This window comes from Astatotilapia calliptera, chromosome 7, assembly GCF_964374335.1.
Source record: "Astatotilapia calliptera chromosome 7, fAstCal68.1, whole genome shotgun sequence".
Classification (NCBI taxonomy): domain Eukaryota; kingdom Metazoa; phylum Chordata; class Actinopteri; order Cichliformes; family Cichlidae; genus Astatotilapia; species Astatotilapia calliptera.
In genome coordinates, this window is record NC_137428.1 from 27391860 (window position 1) to 27408786 (window position 16927).

The 16927-nt window shown below is 39.1% G+C and overlaps 1 protein-coding gene across 3 annotated transcripts in view; it reads right to left on the reverse strand.

Moving 5' to 3' along the window:
• Positions 1–16927, reverse strand: part of sfswap (splicing factor SWAP) — a 51300-nt gene that overhangs the window by 9970 nt on the left and 24403 nt on the right. For all 3 annotated transcript variants that reach the window (XM_026174045.2, XM_026174044.2, XM_080304345.1), the window contains exons 11-18: positions 14557–14623; positions 13633–13736; positions 13379–13508; positions 10238–10434; positions 4538–4953; positions 3531–3662; positions 2396–2536; positions 635–707 (exon numbers count right to left, since the gene is read on the reverse strand). In XM_026174045.2, coding sequence (XP_026029830.2) covers positions 635–707; positions 2396–2536; positions 3531–3662; positions 4538–4953; positions 10238–10434; positions 13379–13508; positions 13633–13736; positions 14557–14623 — 1260 coding nt within the window. The remainder of the gene's footprint in view (positions 1–634; positions 708–2395; positions 2537–3530; positions 3663–4537; positions 4954–10237; positions 10435–13378; positions 13509–13632; positions 13737–14556; positions 14624–16927) is intronic.

Consider the following 16927-nt stretch of genomic DNA (forward strand, 5'->3'; position numbering starts at 1 on the left):
ATCCGTTCTCACCGCTTTGTTTTGACAAGTGTTACTTCCAAGGTTATGAGAGAAATGTTAAGTTACATTTTTATCCAAATCAAAATTGATGACAAGTCCCAGAGGCAAGCAAAATCATGACGGTTTAATATCGGTCGTTCGGTGGCAACGAACCAAATTCAATTTGCTGCGGATGATCATTCAATATGGCTGAAACCGAGTGAACCTGGAGTCCGCACAGTTTTCTTAACAACAGTTTCAAACTGTCAAGAAACAAAATCAGACCGGCAGTTTTTCTCCAGGTATGATGCATGAGATTGGATTACACTGCCACTGAATACAGAGTGCAGCTTTATCACATTTGCACCACATATAAATGTAAGACATCGGCCTCCCCATGGTTCAAACAAACAAATATAGCACACCGACGTGCTGTAAAAACACACAGAAGGTACCGGGAGAAGTGGATAAATATAAAATGAGTTCAAGTCAAAAGCTCTAAAAACTAGCTTTATTTTGGTGTATGAAAGAGAACAGCACTTTCCATCTTTCCTCTTTGCATGATGGAAACAAAGAACACCACTAAGTACTTTCATTGGATGGGATGGAAAAGTTCAGCAGGGGATGCATCTGGGATAAGAGCAAAGAACAATACCTGAGTTATTTTAGACTGAACAGAGGATACTATGGATGAGGACACTGCCTTGTCTTTCTCCAGAGAACCACCCCTGAAAAGAAAACAGAGGAGAAGGACACAAAAGAGTCAAAAAGCATAAAATCAATCATGTAAACAGGAGAGAATATTCAATATTTATGATGTTTCTCTGAAATGCCCAAAGTTCGACAGGCATTGAGAGCGATAGAAAGAAAAGATGGAAGGAAGGAAAGAGGTGAAAGAAGTGTCCTGTAACACTGAAATTTCCATCTAGAGTTAAAAGACCAAACACAGACAGAGTATTTAATCATGCAGACAAATTTCAGGCCTCAAGTTCAGCTTCACGGCTCCTTCCGAAGCTTAAATGTCTCTACAGTCCAGCATTTCATAATTCATCAAGAGATTAAAAAAAAGGAACAAATCATGTACAAGTTGATTGAACACAACAGGTGAACATAACTGCAGAAAAGACCGCTGCTCATGATAAAAAGTTTAGCTTTTCTTCCTCTCACGCAGATGGAAGATTTCAAACGTTTGTGTGTGTGCACGGCACTCAGTATAAAGTACTACCTGCCCCTCCCGCTGTTATTATGGCATCATGATCTAGTTTCCTTTCCCCGGAGAAAGTAAACAGCAAAACCTTTCATGCTTTCACCCACAGTTTAGGAAGAAAGGGCAACAAAAGACTGTCTTCTATTGGAATGACTCCTGCATCTGCCAGGATAATTGCGCCCCACATGAAAAGACGAGCATTTACTAAATCTATGGAAGAAAAAGCATTCTCCTTCATAACAAAGCACATGAGACGGCTGATATACTGGTTAAGCAGAGCTTTTAAAAACATTAAATTATGGTGCATGCAATACTTCAGTTTGAACATAAAAGGAACTGTTGTGTTTTTCCAATTTTGCAGAAGTCAAAAATATTTACATTGTTTCCTGTTTTCCCAGAAGCCTGTTTTTTAATGACGGCAGATTTTAAAAGTTATGCTGGGTTACACAAACTAAAGACTGAAAAATTAAACTTTTAAACTACAAAACAAGTGAACATCCACAAACGCACTGGTTGGTATCAGCTAGAAGGCATGACGCTTAAAATCTGGAAACTTTGCAATAAAACTTTGGAAATAAAAGAGGTGGAATTTAAAATATTGTTATTTTGTAATTAACAGGCTCTATTTACCAACAAGCCACAAGTTCATAATGAGTCCTTCTCTTTTAGTAAGATATTGAAGTGAACAGAGTGCGCCTGGCCAACATTTAGTCTTCTTGCATTGAAAAGTCAACACGCTGCTAAAGTGGCAGACTACCAACTGCAAGTCTTATCAAGTCTGTGGCCAAGATCATTAATGCGCTTTTGCCCTTGTGACCTTTAAGCTGAAAGACCCAAGCTGTGCGCTGTGATATCAGGAGAGCAAACACTGTTCAGTAGAAGGAGTTTAGAAACAGAAAAAAACAACAACAACATAAAAATAAACATTTCTAAACATTAGTCAGTGAAAAAGAGTGCATCAGCATAACCTCTGTTAGGTTCTTAAATTGGCAGCAGCTGGAGTGTTCGATTATCAGACCTAAAGGAACAATCTATTGTTGCAAATAAGAGAGATTTAAATGCAAGAATACATCTTCTCATTTACTTGAAGCTAAAACAAAAACAAAAAAAACCCAAAACAAAACATTTAAGCCTTCAGTAAAGAGACTTTCATTTACATCTACATGCTGGATGCAAGCTGGATTATTGACAAGCGTCTGGAGGGGTTACCTTGAGTGAGCCAGGCTGGAGGCGGGGCTCGCTGATGGAGACAAAACTCTGCCGGGTGAAGAGTATGGTGAGAACGAGGAGGCCGCAATTTGCATCTGTCCTGAGGATGCCAAGGAGCTCCTCTGCTGTTCAGGAGGAGACCTGACAAACGCAAGAAGAGCACAGCAGGAGCTAAAAACTAAAACGTCTCAATCAGATATTAACACTGCACAATAAACAGTGGTGGTTTGTATCTGCCAAGCCTTGCATGAAATATTGGTGTACTCAAAACAAAATGTACAAAATAAACGTCTTTAATTATAATTTAACTGAGCATATGAACTGCTGTAATATACACCCTTAACTTCACAGGCCAATTAAACTCTATTTAAGAGGCATTTTGCATAGTTATTCCCAGTCTCTTACTCTGGTTTGAACAATTCCCTGCAAATTTCATTCAGTTACAAGATTTTTGAGGATTTTCTTGCTTGTGCTGTTGTTTGTTTATAATATTGTAATATTAGTATTGCCTTGTGGTAACAACTAGTCCATTTCATAAGGCTTCATTCTTTCATCATTATCGTGATGAGAGGTCTGTTTCTGGTTCAGCTCTTTCTTTTGGACGGATGCCTTAAAAATCTTTAGAGACTCTTTGGTATGTTGCAGATTTCCCAGGTGAATCAATGACAGGAGGCTGCCCAGTGCCTAAAGCAGTGAAACGCTAGTGAGCATATTTTTTTTTAAAAAAGACTGTACTTTTATTTTTTGTAACAATGCCTATTTATCTGTCGGTATCAAGCGACTGTTGTACAATTATAAAGACAAAACTATATTTACTGGGATGAACTCTGCAATGCATTTGCCAAAACTTCCTCATGCCCTCCCCTTTTTGGGGAATCAAACTGTCTTCGAGTTACATGAAGTTGGCCTTAATGACACATGGAAAACCTTGAACACTGATAACGGTTCCCCCGCTGCTTTTGTAAAAATAAAGAAAACTGAAGAATATCAAGAAAATATGGACTAACCACCCAAGAGTCACATCATTAGTGCCCCTTCTCAGCTTTAAAGGCAGCAAAAATCAATGTTTTTAGTGTGAAAACAAAGCTGCATGTGAGGACCTATGACTTGTGAAGACACCTGCTGTTAGATTTACCTGGATCTTGAAAGCCCCCTGGGCAAGTTGGAGCTGCTGCTGGGATGATGGTGTTCCCGCTCTTTCTCCTCGCGTCTCCTTTCTGATGAGTTGCCTCTTCTGTCTTTTCTCCCTGGGGAGTGTGAACGGGATCTGGACAGAGAGCGGAACAAAGAGAATGAAAGATGGAAGAAATCGTTAAATATCAGAAGGCAGAATATGAGAGAGAAGCAAATGAATTGGAAATAAAGAAAAAGAGGAGAAGAGTGAGGCAAAAACAAAATGATAAGCCTAATGGCGTTAAAGTGAAAAAGAAAAAAAAAGGCGACATGAGGGCTTTGCACAACTGAAAATGAAGAAAAGATAGGTTTGAATAAGACTTTCAATTATTTCAGTAAACTTTTGGAAGACCTGAACGTGGTGCAATTTACAGATAAACACTGTTTAAATACTGAGGAACTGAACAGGAAAAAAAATCATTATTCAGTTCATTACTTTAATACAAGTTATATAAAAGGACTCACAAAATGGAAATACTACTTTTATTCTTAACTAGGCAGAAAAGCATTAAGTATTCATAAATATTTTAAGAAATTAATAACCTTGTCAGATTTCTTTCCATAAAGGGCAGTCAAATTTATTTTGTCCCACTGCCTAATATGCAGAACATGCATGCCATTTACAAACACAGCATAGCAAGGCTGGAAAATGAAACAACCAGGATAAGATTAAGAATACAGCCTGTGTGTGTGCGTCTCTTTCCTATCACAATGTTCTAATAGTTGAACCTCTCAGTTCAGTTACCTTGCTCAAAACAAACAAACAAAAAAAAATCCCCAAACCCCACAAATCTGTAGAAAGGCAGCATAAACTCAAAGCAAAACATAATGACAAAAAAGAAATAACAGAAGCTTCTTTTCAGCCGCCTGTGGCTGGAGTGAGCAGCATCACTGTTGCATTCACTCTGACTTTTTGTGGTGGATTAAAAGAAATAAAAAAAGGCTGACTTTTCAGTGGGAGCGTCTTACCTGGACCTGCGGGATCTCCTGTAGGCACTGGGAAGGGAGTGTTTGCTCTTTGATCTCGATGCTGACCTGGATCTTGACCTCCTCTTGTGTTTTTTCTTCTTTTTGTCTTTGTCTCTCCCTTTGTTCCTATCCTTGTCTCTGTCTCTCTGTCTGTCCCTGTCTCTGTCTCGATCTCTGTTTCGATCTCTGTTTCGATCTCGATCTCTGTCGCGATCTCTGTCGCGATCTCTGTCGCGTTCTGGACCTTTGGAGGAGGTAATATACGAGGAAGATGATGACGAGACGGATGGGGGCTCCCTGCTGTGGTGGCTTCTATGGTTCTCCACAGACAATCTTTGATCCTGAGCATAAACAGGTGGTGCAGGGGATACTTGAGGAGGTGCAGGATCCACAAAAGCAGAAAAAGCTTCTTGCAGCTAAAGAAAGACAAAATGAGGACAGAGAGCAAACAAACGTCAGTTTTATTTTGTTGTTTATTTCCCCCCACATGCACAGTACCTTCCTATATCTGATATTGTGGACAATTAACAAGCTTGTCTACTTAAAAAGATGAAGGCAATGGACAACCCTGACTGGAATGTGTTTACCCTAGCTGGGGGAACACTGTGCAAGTAATTAGGTTAACTGGTGACAGATCAGTAACATAACCGGGTATTAAACGAGCATCTTAGAGAGCCATTGTTTCTCTAAAAGACAGGCAGAGATTCACCAATCTGCAAAACACATACGTCTACAAATTGTGGAACTATTTCAAAATCCATGTTTCTCTGTACAACTCTGAAGACTTTGAATATATAACATCAAAAGATTCCTGGAATCAGTATGGGATGCTTGTGATCTTCAGGGCCTTGAGTGGTACTACATTAAAAACAGGCATAATTCTGTTATGGAAATCACTGCATGAACACAGCTCACCGTGACATTCACAAATGCAGGTGAAAGATTTATCGTGAACAGAAGCCACAGATAAACATGAACCAAAAACGCCACTCTGGGCTAAAGCTCATGTAAAATGGACTGAGGCAAAGTGGAAAACTGTTGGTCAAATTAATTTAAATGTGAAATGTCTTTTTGGAAAACATGAATGCTCCGTCCTCCAGACTAAAGAGGAGAGGGAGGATGTGGCTTTTTCCAAAGCAAAGTTCAAAAGCCTGCATCTCTGATGGTAGCTTGCATATCTGGAAAGGTGCCATGAAAGCTCAAAGGTATATACAGGTTTTAGAGCAACATATGCTCCAATTCAGACAACAACTTTTTCAGGGAAGGTGTTGCATATTTCATATCATTCCATATTTACATCTAGATGAGGCCTTTCACAGCAAGACATTGCTCAACCGCATACTGCATCTATTCCAACAGCATGGCTGCCTGCAGTCCACACCTTGGACCAGCTGACAGCATTCGTTGTATCACTAAATTTACAATCCCAGAAGTCCCACAATTGTTGAGCAGTTGGCTACTATCAGACAACAATGAGACAATAGGCCTCTCTCAAAGGGGGGGGGGGTTGCTACACAGTGGCCTTGTCCCACGTTTTTTGACACATGTAGCTGCCATCAATTTTAATATGCCCTTTTAAAAAACAAGAAAAAGAAAAAGGACATATACTCCTAGAAATATTTGATATATTCTCTGTTTTATATTGTAAGTAATGATTGTATTTTGTTTTTATCCACATTTACACAGTCACACAAACGTTTTGGAGGTGTGGTTGCATTACACTATATTATGCTATAGATAGCGGAGCTACCACGGGAAATATAAGGGTAAAATATGCCTAGTCTGTATTCACGTATGGTGGTTAAAAATGCTTTAGATAAATTTGATTAATTGTTTTCTTAATTTTCTAACTTGACTTATTTTCTGCTCTAAGGCCTACAGCTGCACAGTGTCTAAAATCACAAAAGGTGAAGAAGAAAAATGTACTTGAGGGTTTTTTTTTCTCTCTTTAGAGACGGTACTATAAATAGTCATATGCACACTGAAAGGGACAAGGGATTGTAACAAGGCTGGCTCAGGAAAAGTGAAAGTTTCTTACTCTCCTGGGAAATTATTGCTCATATTCTCTCCTTTAAAACAGAAGGAAAACTGTGGTTACACAACACAGTGCAGCCCTCTGGCTACACACTGAGTTACAACTGTCAGCTGCAAAGTGCCTCTAATTACCCCAGTGTGAGTCAGTCTGTTCATTTTAGATTGGTCAGCTGCTGGATTCACACTGAAAAACTGGCTTCAGTCCATCAGCGGATTAAATATAGCAATAGATTTTCCAAGGACAGACTTTATCTAACAGGGTTAGGTCTTAGATTGCTCCTGAGACGGCCAATTTAAATTTGTGTATATTCCTGGTACTAAAGGGGCATCTGGATGAAAAAGAACATCAAACGGCATCCTTTATGTGGTGAGATAAAAAAAAGATTATGAGCTCTGCAATAAAGCAATCCAAATAAATTTTTCCAACTTCAGCTTAGTATCAACAGAGCTGTCTCATGGATCTAATTCCCCTCACCCATCTGCTAAAATTTGTAAGAAAACAGAGAGAAAGGGACAAAGAGAAATATGGGGTGAGAGATGATGATGATGAAACAACATGAGAGAAGAAGCCAAAAAAATAGAAAGAAAATGTGCTCATGACAGAAGAAAAGAAGTGTCTTAAAACAGACAGAAGCAGAGAAATGGAGGATATTTATTACACTGCAGTTTTTACACCCAATCTGGTGTCTAGCTTGAGGGAAAGATAATGAAATGATAGGAAGAAACGATGGTTTCAAATTGGGATTGGCATATGGGAGGCTTATCCCAACACCAGGCACACAAAACGTCTGCCCTCTCACACCTGTTCTAGCAAGATATAGAAGTTCAGACAGTAAGAGGCGCGGGAAAGAAAAGTACTGTCCTGGGAGCATAAAGGAACAGAAGCAAAGGGAAACTACATTTTCCAAGTCTTCGAGATTTCTCGTATACTAAAAATGACCTCGTATATAATAATAAAGAAAGCATTTATCACCTAAACCATGTGACCAACAGAGAAGAGCTCTTACACAGAGAATGGTCGTATATTAAGCTGTCAGTTACTGAGCAATCATTATCTGCTACTGTTGGTAGCCAGTTAGGGGACCGAAAACAATATCACTGCTTCATTATTGCCCTCCATTTCACTCCTCTTACCAACAGAACCAAAAGGTGCCATCTTTAGCACTAACATGTTCGAATGAAGCTGTAAGAGCAGCTGAATTGAAATAAAATGGTAAATGGTCTGTATTTGTATAGCGCTTTACTTGGTCCTAAGTACTCCAAAGCGCTTTACACTATACACAATCATCCACCCATTCACACACTGGTGATAGCAAGCTACAGTGTACAGAATTAACACACCAAATCAGCTGAACAGATAAATGACACAAGCAAAGCCAGACTGAATCTGCACCAATCTCTGAGTATATCAATCTGCAGGAAACACAAAGCTACATATCCACCACCGTCACCATTTCAGCCAAAATGTAATAAGAAATGGCTAAAACGGCAGCAAATCACAACACTGAAAGTGTCACTTGGAAAAGGATAAATTGCCTGGGCCTGAAACGCTTAGCCAGCGGGATCTGTTTACTCATGTCAGTTTACACTATCCACTACACTGCTGCAGGATAATCAACATGATGGGTACTATGGGAAACATGGAGCGCTTACATCAACAGTTCCAAGTCAGCTCATTTTGCATCGCATCAGCAATCACATCTGTCCTCAAAGCTACTAAGAGTTCCACCAAATTGTACTAGTGGATGATCCTTCTTTGTGACCCTCCAAATTACTGCCCCTAGGATATTCACAACAATTCGTGTTAATCACATTAATCCCTTTCGATTTCCATACACTTGCAACAAATTCAGGTAAAATTTGTTCTTCAAAGTGACTCTCCAAATTAATAAATTGGTGAACATGTCTTACTTAAAGGGGGTTAATCTGCAAAAAGCTTTAATAGAAACTGAAAAACCTATTGACTCGAACAATTACACTGCACTACTGTCTGCCTTGAGGATGTGTGACTTTTTACAATGTCCTATTCAATGTGTACCTCATACCAGCATTACGTAGATTTTACTACTTTTTCCCACCACTGAAACAAAATACTTTGAAGACTGAATACACACAAAATTCAACCTTTTTTTTTCAAATATTTAACTAGTACACAGCTAATTTACAGTAGGCTATTGGCCTGACTCTTTCCTCAGGATATTTACGCTCTGATAGCCACTGCAGAAGACGGAGAACATCTGGTAAAGAAAGAAAGAGCTGGCACAGTAGTGACAGCAGGCTGTCCGTTGCCACCTGGTCTAACAGGCAATATTCCAGTTCACCACAAATCAGTTGGGCTAACATGAGGAGCTGACATGCAACATCCATCACACAGACAGGCAATCTACACATCAAATGACCACTATCAGAGACTTATTTACACTATAAAGTATTGCTGCCTTTTTGTGACAGACAAAAGGCTTTAAAAATTTGCATTATTGCAACACCTTCGTAGTACTTCACAAAGGAGAATTTTAAAACAGAATCTCCGTACCCTACATGAGGTATGGAGATTTGAGAAATAGAACAAAGGAGTGAAGAAAAGAAGTTTTCTATAATTCAGTTTGTATCTTTAGAGTGACACTGGGATATGCCGATAGGCTCTGCTCCTCTCCATTGGAGTCTATAAACATTTTAGGGAATCAACAATTTAGGTAACTACAGCTGCATTAAGAAATTTACATACATTCATCACAGGCATGTATGTCAGCCTAATTTTGGGCTTTTAATTCTTTTTTAACAGTTTTCCCCCCGGCTGGAATGAGTGTACAGCAGACAGCTTTAATGACTAGGAAAAAAAAACTGGGTGCATTTTGTACTGTACTGTGTATTTTGGATTTTTAAATTATTTGTCTTGACATAAATAATAATAATAATAATGGATTGCATTTATATAGCGCTTTTCGGGACCCCTCAAAGCACTTTACATGCTAGAGTTTATCGAAATGTGTTGGTTTTTCAGCACGGGCCCAGCTTTTAAGATCAATCCACATATTTTCAACAGGGTTGAGGTTGTGGATTTGGGAAGGACATCCCAATAGCTTAATAAAGGCCTGCTTTATACAGTCCAAAATCAGTTTTGATGTATATTTGGGATCATTGTTATGGTGGAACACCTGATACTGGTGTTTCTACCATTTATCGGTGAAGTTGACGAATTTGGAGGTAGTCGTCTCTCTTCACTACTCCATCCACTTTGTGCAATGTATCAATACCACTGGCAGCAAAACAACCCCAGAGAATGATGCTACCACCACCACGCCTAAGAGCTGGTACAGTGTTCTTGGGTTTGAAAGGCTCACTGAGGAGAAATTCAATTTCACCACAGTCATTTATAAAGTTATACCAAGGACTCTAGAACAAAATGCAAAGAAAGTAGCATTTCCCACACTTTGAGTAAGAATAACAAAGCTTAGTTTAGGACTCGTGGCTGTGTAAATATGCATGCAAAATGTGGTGACTACATATGGTGGGTATGTGCCCCACTATATTTATGCCATTTTAGTTTTTGAGTTAATGTAGACATGTGTAACATGAATAATGATTCATATTACACTTACTATCATTTGTTAAAAATAGAAACACACAGTGACGAACACTATGCAACCGTTGCAACCATGTACCTACCTCGAGTTGAGCACATGCATCTAGCTCAGCTCTCTTTGCCTCAGGTTCTCCAGCGAATGGGCTGCGGAGAGTCTGTAGGAAGAGTGCTGCCTTCCTCTTCCTCTCTGCCTGTAGCTGTTTCTCCTTAGACTCCTTAGATGCCTGGGCCAGCTTCTCCCTGGCTGCCGCCGCTAGACGATCCTCCAGTTTCTGCTTAGCTAAGTGACGAGAGATGAGAGGGTAAACACAGGAGACATGGTTGGATTGCAGGCATTGTCCCTTTTTTGTTTTTCTCACTGCCAGATATGCAGCTACTAAATGGCGGGAACAAAGGATTGACTTGCTCTGAGAGAAAAGTGAGAGAAAAGGAAAGCTTGTTCTGGTCACAAGTAAATTCCCTGTGGAAATAAAAGAATTAAAAAGAAGAGAGAGCAGAGAGACACGGAATGAAACATGAACAGACAAACAGTGCGGGGAAAAATTCACATTTGTGAAGCGAAAAACAAGCAAAGACTTTAAGAGTACATTTCTGCCCTAACTAAGGTAATGTCTGGCATTTTTCTGACTTTCCAAGTGCTGAAGACTGACAAAGTTTCTACTCTAAAAGATAAGGCCCGACGAAATCCCCGATGATGCATAATTTCATGCAATTCAAGGTTTGTACAGAGTAGGAGGGAACGTGGGTGGAGAAGAGAAGACAGGCATCTAACTGACAATGGGAGTGGAACAAAATGCATGGTTTGAGAGATGAGGAAAGGAGATGAAGTGACACAGATGGGTAGGGGATACATAGGTAAGAAGAGCACAGCTAATGTAATGGGGCACAGGGAGCAACGGCATGAGCGAGCAAAAAAAAAAAAAAAAAATAGGGAAGACAAGACTGTATAAAAGCAACTGCTTGCGGAAAACAAGTTGTATAAGTTATGCAACCTCTGGGTCTACTGTTATCTCTTTGGGGTTAAAAATAGGCTAGCTGCTAAGGCAAATCATATTTGAGTACAATGAACAACAGTCAAGTGGAGCAGAATCGGTACCCTAGACACTGACATAGTCCTGCCTAGCCTCAATCTGACTCCTGTATTTATAGATACATTTGACTAATGTAATAGAACAATAAAACTAAACCAAACTCCTTACTTCCGTTTACTTCCACTTCATCATTTGGAGCTCTGTCAAGTCGTTGTTTCAGTCATGTATCAGGTAAACCGTCAAACATGATCTACCTTTAACTGTTTTTCTTGGTTTAACGCTTAAAATGTTGACATGAAGCCTTGTGACTGTTAAAATAAAAGTTTATTAAAGCCTTTCTTGACTTCTTGCAAAGAGCCAGAAGCCCAAAAAGTGAGGCAGCAGGCATTTCCTGAATTCTCCTAGCTGGAGGCTTCAGGTCGTCTTTTATTTCCTCCAACAAATTAAGAAATGTCTCGGCAATCGATATGTTCTGCCAAACACCTTCCTCGGGCATTTCAAATAAAGTACCTCAAGTGGAGAAAAATTCTCTTTCTTCTACCCCACACGCTCTTGTTCGTCACAGAGCCCGTTCTTAGCAGCAACTACTGCATTCATATCAAGCACAAAATGGGTTACGCTGCATTTTTGAGTGTTGGGGTGCACTCACCATCTTTAGTCAATACCAATTCCATGTGAATAAAATAAAATAATGAAATGAAAATTGTGTTTGTACAAAGACTAAAAACACACACATTTAGTCGAAAATGATGGCAGTCTGAACAATTTATGCAGCTCTCCCTAAAAACCGGACATGATGGCGCTGTTCCAGGCCATCAACACAGATTAGTGTTTTGCAGCCTGCCACCATTTCTCCTATCTGATCAAGTTAGGCCTGCTGACTGACAGCCACTTTGCCATACAGCAAAACCAATTCAGTCAGCTTTTTATTAGGGTCTTCTAGTCTTTCTCTTTTGTCTGTCAGCTCCAGGAGAGGCCATCACACTCAAAGAGTGTTCCACTGAACCTAAACGGCACCGGTCAACTATCTTGATGCTGAAAAGTGACACATTTGTCTTTGACTGTCTGTCCGTCTATCGTTTCAGGCTCCGTTCTGCAGCTAAGAGATTATTACTCTTGCTCTCTATCATCAGACATCAATGCGGCATTCTTACAGACGTAGATGTCTGTTGGGCATTAACTGGCAAAAGGCCGGCATGTCAATCACATCTCTCTGACAAGCACGGAGATAGACATTTAATAACACAGGTCATCGGGGAAGGTGTCCAGTTTTGCTGAAGCTAGGCACCGATTGCAGGTTTCTGAAGTTGGCAAATTATAACAAGATTAAAAAAAACCAAAAAAACAAAAGAACTTCAAGTACAATCTGTTTTCAGATTCCAATAAAATCAATTCATAAATACATAAATAAATGATACAGCTTTAAAATAGATAAAATAAATAATCGAGTGGATAAAAAGTTTTTGAATATGTGACTAACCCTGAAAACTTAATGGGCAAATTCTTTTCTTTTGATTTTTAAAATCTTTCAATCGTTTTTGAAGAACATTCTGTAAAAACTATCATCAAAGCCCTGATCGGACCACACAGTGTAAACTTCTTGGAGAACAAAGGGGGGATTTTCTGTGTATGCATTAGGATGCAGTATTTCTATATTTTAGGCAACATATTTTCTGTTGGAAGACTTTGCTGAGCCAGCATGATGACACTCTATATCTATAATTCCATTATGCCTTTGGGGGAGATGTATATCATGCACTTTACTATACTATATAGCTAGATTCTTACCTTAGGGTACACCCTGTTAAGGGAATTCATAATTTAGACTTTTGTGGATTTATGCATCTTCTCACTTCTTTTTTAAAATTTATTTTCTACCAACCCTCCCAAAAAGCCAGAAGGTGTGAGAGAAATCACTTGGAAGCTGAGCTCATTTACAAAAGCCTCACTTTTAGCAGGCCTGCATTAAATCGTCATCGAGCTGGGGAAATCATCCCGTTTTTCCAATATCCTATCAACTGTACAGGCAGTGGGGCAGTTTGAGAGCACGAGAATATTTTATGACTTGTCCAAAATTATTCTCCAAATATATTTTATACTGCTTTCTGTTGCAGACATGGCTAAAATTAGCATTTAAAGAGCTACAGAGCTTTCATACAGTCATTGCATTATCATTTTTTTTTAGACCTTTACCTTGCTTTGCTTCTAACTCCTCCAAACTGAGGGTGGGTTTCTTCTCTTCTGGTACGCTGACTGGAGGAGGCTCCTTATCAATCATCTCAGCTCCACCCATCACAGCTTCCAGCCCCTCCTCTTCCAACAACTTCAAGCAAACACATCAGAACTTATTCTTAAAAATGGTACTAAAACAAAAATGAGTTTTAAATGTGCAAAAACTACCCCAAGATCTAAAGTGAGTGCAATAAACAGACAAAGCTGAGCTAGACCTTGTCCTCATCCGAGTCATCGTCCAGTCGAACTCTGTTCTTCTCCAGTGGCAGCATGTCATTTTCCTTTGCCTTGATGGCAAAAGAGATGGGCGCAAAAGAGGCTGTAATGGCACAAAGACACGAGTTAAAATGATTTGAGAAAAGACCAAAAAGGATTCAGGTGAGTTGATATTGGAGAAAAAAAAAACAAAAAAACATTGCACAACTGGATTTTTTTCTTGACAAATCCAAGTTAAAAAGAAAAGTGAAGCATGGAAAACATTCAGGAGAGAAAAGACTTTTGAAAAATAAGGGACAGACAATAAGAGCACAGAAAGACAGGTGAACATGAGAAAGACTGACATGCACAATGAAAGGTAGCATTTTATAATCAAATATCTGTGGTCTACTGGAGATGAAAGAGATCTATTGTTTCCCATTCCCCCACATAACCTTAATACAAGATCCTGATTCTTATTGTGGAGGGCTGGATAGTTTACTTGTGCAACTAATCCAACTAGTTATTAGTTTTGCCTTGCGTGCACCCTGATATACTGCGTCTGAGGAGTCTGTGAATGCGGGCCTTAATTTGAATATGCGTGCATGTTTACGGCTCCCGCCAGCGTAGTGGTAAGCAGGCTCTTTCATCTTTGCATAGCCATTTCCGGCCTGATATTACCAAATGAAATTGCCCGCATAAATACCAACAGACTCACAGGCGGCAATGCAGAGACAACAGCATATGACACATACAAACATCCACATGCACACCAGAGCAAATATACTCATATTTCCCCAAAGGCTTTGCATCCCATTCACTGAAGTAATAAACTAAAAAAAAGGGAGAAAAAAAAAAACGCCCAAAACAAAACAAAAAACAAAAAGTGCAAGCAGCCCTGCAATCTGAGAATGAGTTTATTTTTGCATGAGTTTGTGTCCTACCTTTTGTCAACTTGGACTCCTTGGCTGCCTGCTCTGACTGAAGCTTAGAATCCTCTACCTCTTCGCTCTAGATGATGAAGCACGAGAGAATAAGGAGAGAAAATGAGAAAAGGATCATCCTGCTTTTCTTTAAAATGTTAAAAGCTAAGCCATTAACATTTTCCAGAGGCTTCACAAATTCTGTATGTCTAAACCTTGTTGCATTTTTCAGCAATGAGTCCACGTTATGGGTAAACCAGTAGAACACGAGACAGATGGTGTTGTAAATGGTATTTCTTGGGAACTTGCATGCCTTCATTTTTATAAAAGATACTGTAGATTTGATGTAAAGCAGCACAATGCAAAAAAAAAAAAGTTAGTGCTGGGAAAGTTTTTAAAAGATATACCATCTATCCACTGTCGGTACAAGTAAACAATATTTAATTGGCTGGGTGGTTGAAAGAACCAACCTTTAGTGTTGGTGTATGTTATAGTCAAGGTATAAATTCAATGATGCATGGATCACTGAATGAGTCATTCCTGTGGTTTCCAATGAAACAATAACTCTTGTGTATAATTATTGTAATTATCCATCTGCAGGGACTTTCACAGTGCGCTAACTATTTTTTTTCAGGGTATTATAAAGTAAAACCAACTTGACAAGTCTGAAAGAGCACATTACGTTTTCTCCACATAATTTAAGTAGTTATTAGAAATAGTTCTCCAGGCTTCTTGCAGGACATTCAAAGCTCTTCTTTGGATGTTGGCTGTCTTTTGTTCTGTTCTCTGTTGAGGTCCAGGCTCTGGGGAGCCCGATCCATGACTGGCCTGTTTTTCTGTCCAGTGTTTGGGATCATTGTCAGTATTAAAAATAAAGCTGTTGTTGCCAGTTAGACACTCTCCAGATGGTATTGCACGGTGGATCAAAGTATGATGGTATTTTTCTGTGTTGATGATTCAGTTTTTGGCAAGATCCCCAACACCACTGGCTAAAATGCAGCTCCAAACCATGACAGAGCAGCTACCAGTTTATACACGGCTTTAGATACTCACTGCAGGACCTCTCATGACAATCATCTTGTTACTTTTATAATACTATTGAAACTTGGCTCTTTTTTGAAGTCGTCTATTATATGTAGACAGAAAACTCGTTAATCCTTTGAGTTAGGTGCCTTTTTTAATGCTTGAATGCTTCATAGGTCAGTGTTAAGTGGCTTAACAAACCAAAAAAACATTCCTTTGAAAATGGTCGGGTAGCCAGTGCATGAAGAAAAGCTTTCAAAGACAGCCTGCAGAACTATTGCTCAAGACCACATTAAACAATTATAAGAAAGTCTGATTTCGTGGAAGCAAAATATAAAAGAATGAGAGGTAGCTCAAGGATACCACTGACAATAGCTCGGGAATGTGATGAGATGTCAACTTTTATTTCCCACTGAGCAAGTGCATAAGAAGAAGGAAATCATTAACTTGTGTGCAGCAGTAGTCCCCTAAGATAAGTGAGAGTTTGTTCCTGCACTCATGTCAACATCAGCACCTCTTGTATCTAACTAGAGAACACAGCACTTACTGGAAAATCATTGGTCCTTGAATATGGTTTGAGGGGGAAAGACACTGTTGACTCATATCCTTCAAATACTTTTGTTAGGAAAAAAATTATAGTAAGAAATTAGATAAATTAGAAGACAAAGCCTGTGATTTAACAAAGAATTCGCTTTTAACTATTTTTAGTTTATTTCATTAGATAAATAGTAATTTAATTTCCTCAATTTTTCTATCAACTTCCGAAGCTGTATTCATCACAGCATAACCTTCTGCACTGCAAACTGTAAAGAACATTTTCTTTTTGTTTTATAGCAGGAAAAAATTAAAAACTGATTTTTGAATATTAACTGATACACCTTAAGTAGTTAGGCATTTCATTGAGCACTCATTTCTCTGAATGATAACTTTTTATAACTCAAGATCAATTAATATCATTTTTACAAGTTTAATTTCACTTCTCGTTCTCCGTTTTCACTCCCATGTACTTAATTAGAATCGAAATTACACCCTTACGTTGCCTTCTAAAATTCCTCTGTTTGGTCTGTTACTCAAATCAACAGAGTATCTTCACAAAGCCTTTTTAACAGGCTTGTGTGCACAGACCAGATCAACAGAAACCCTCTGTAGTAATACCTGTGGACCAAGTGCTCTTAGCTGCCATCCCAAATTTAAACTACTGATGGGATGAGATGGAAAATTGATGATGAAGCCAATGCCACAGGAGGGAAAACCCTCAGGAGAAACATTTTATCATGTTTGAAGAATGCTTCAAAGGCAACTATCTACTATTCAGCTGTAATTGAACAGTGCTTTCAACAGTCAAAGCACTGTGAAACGCCCAGAGAAT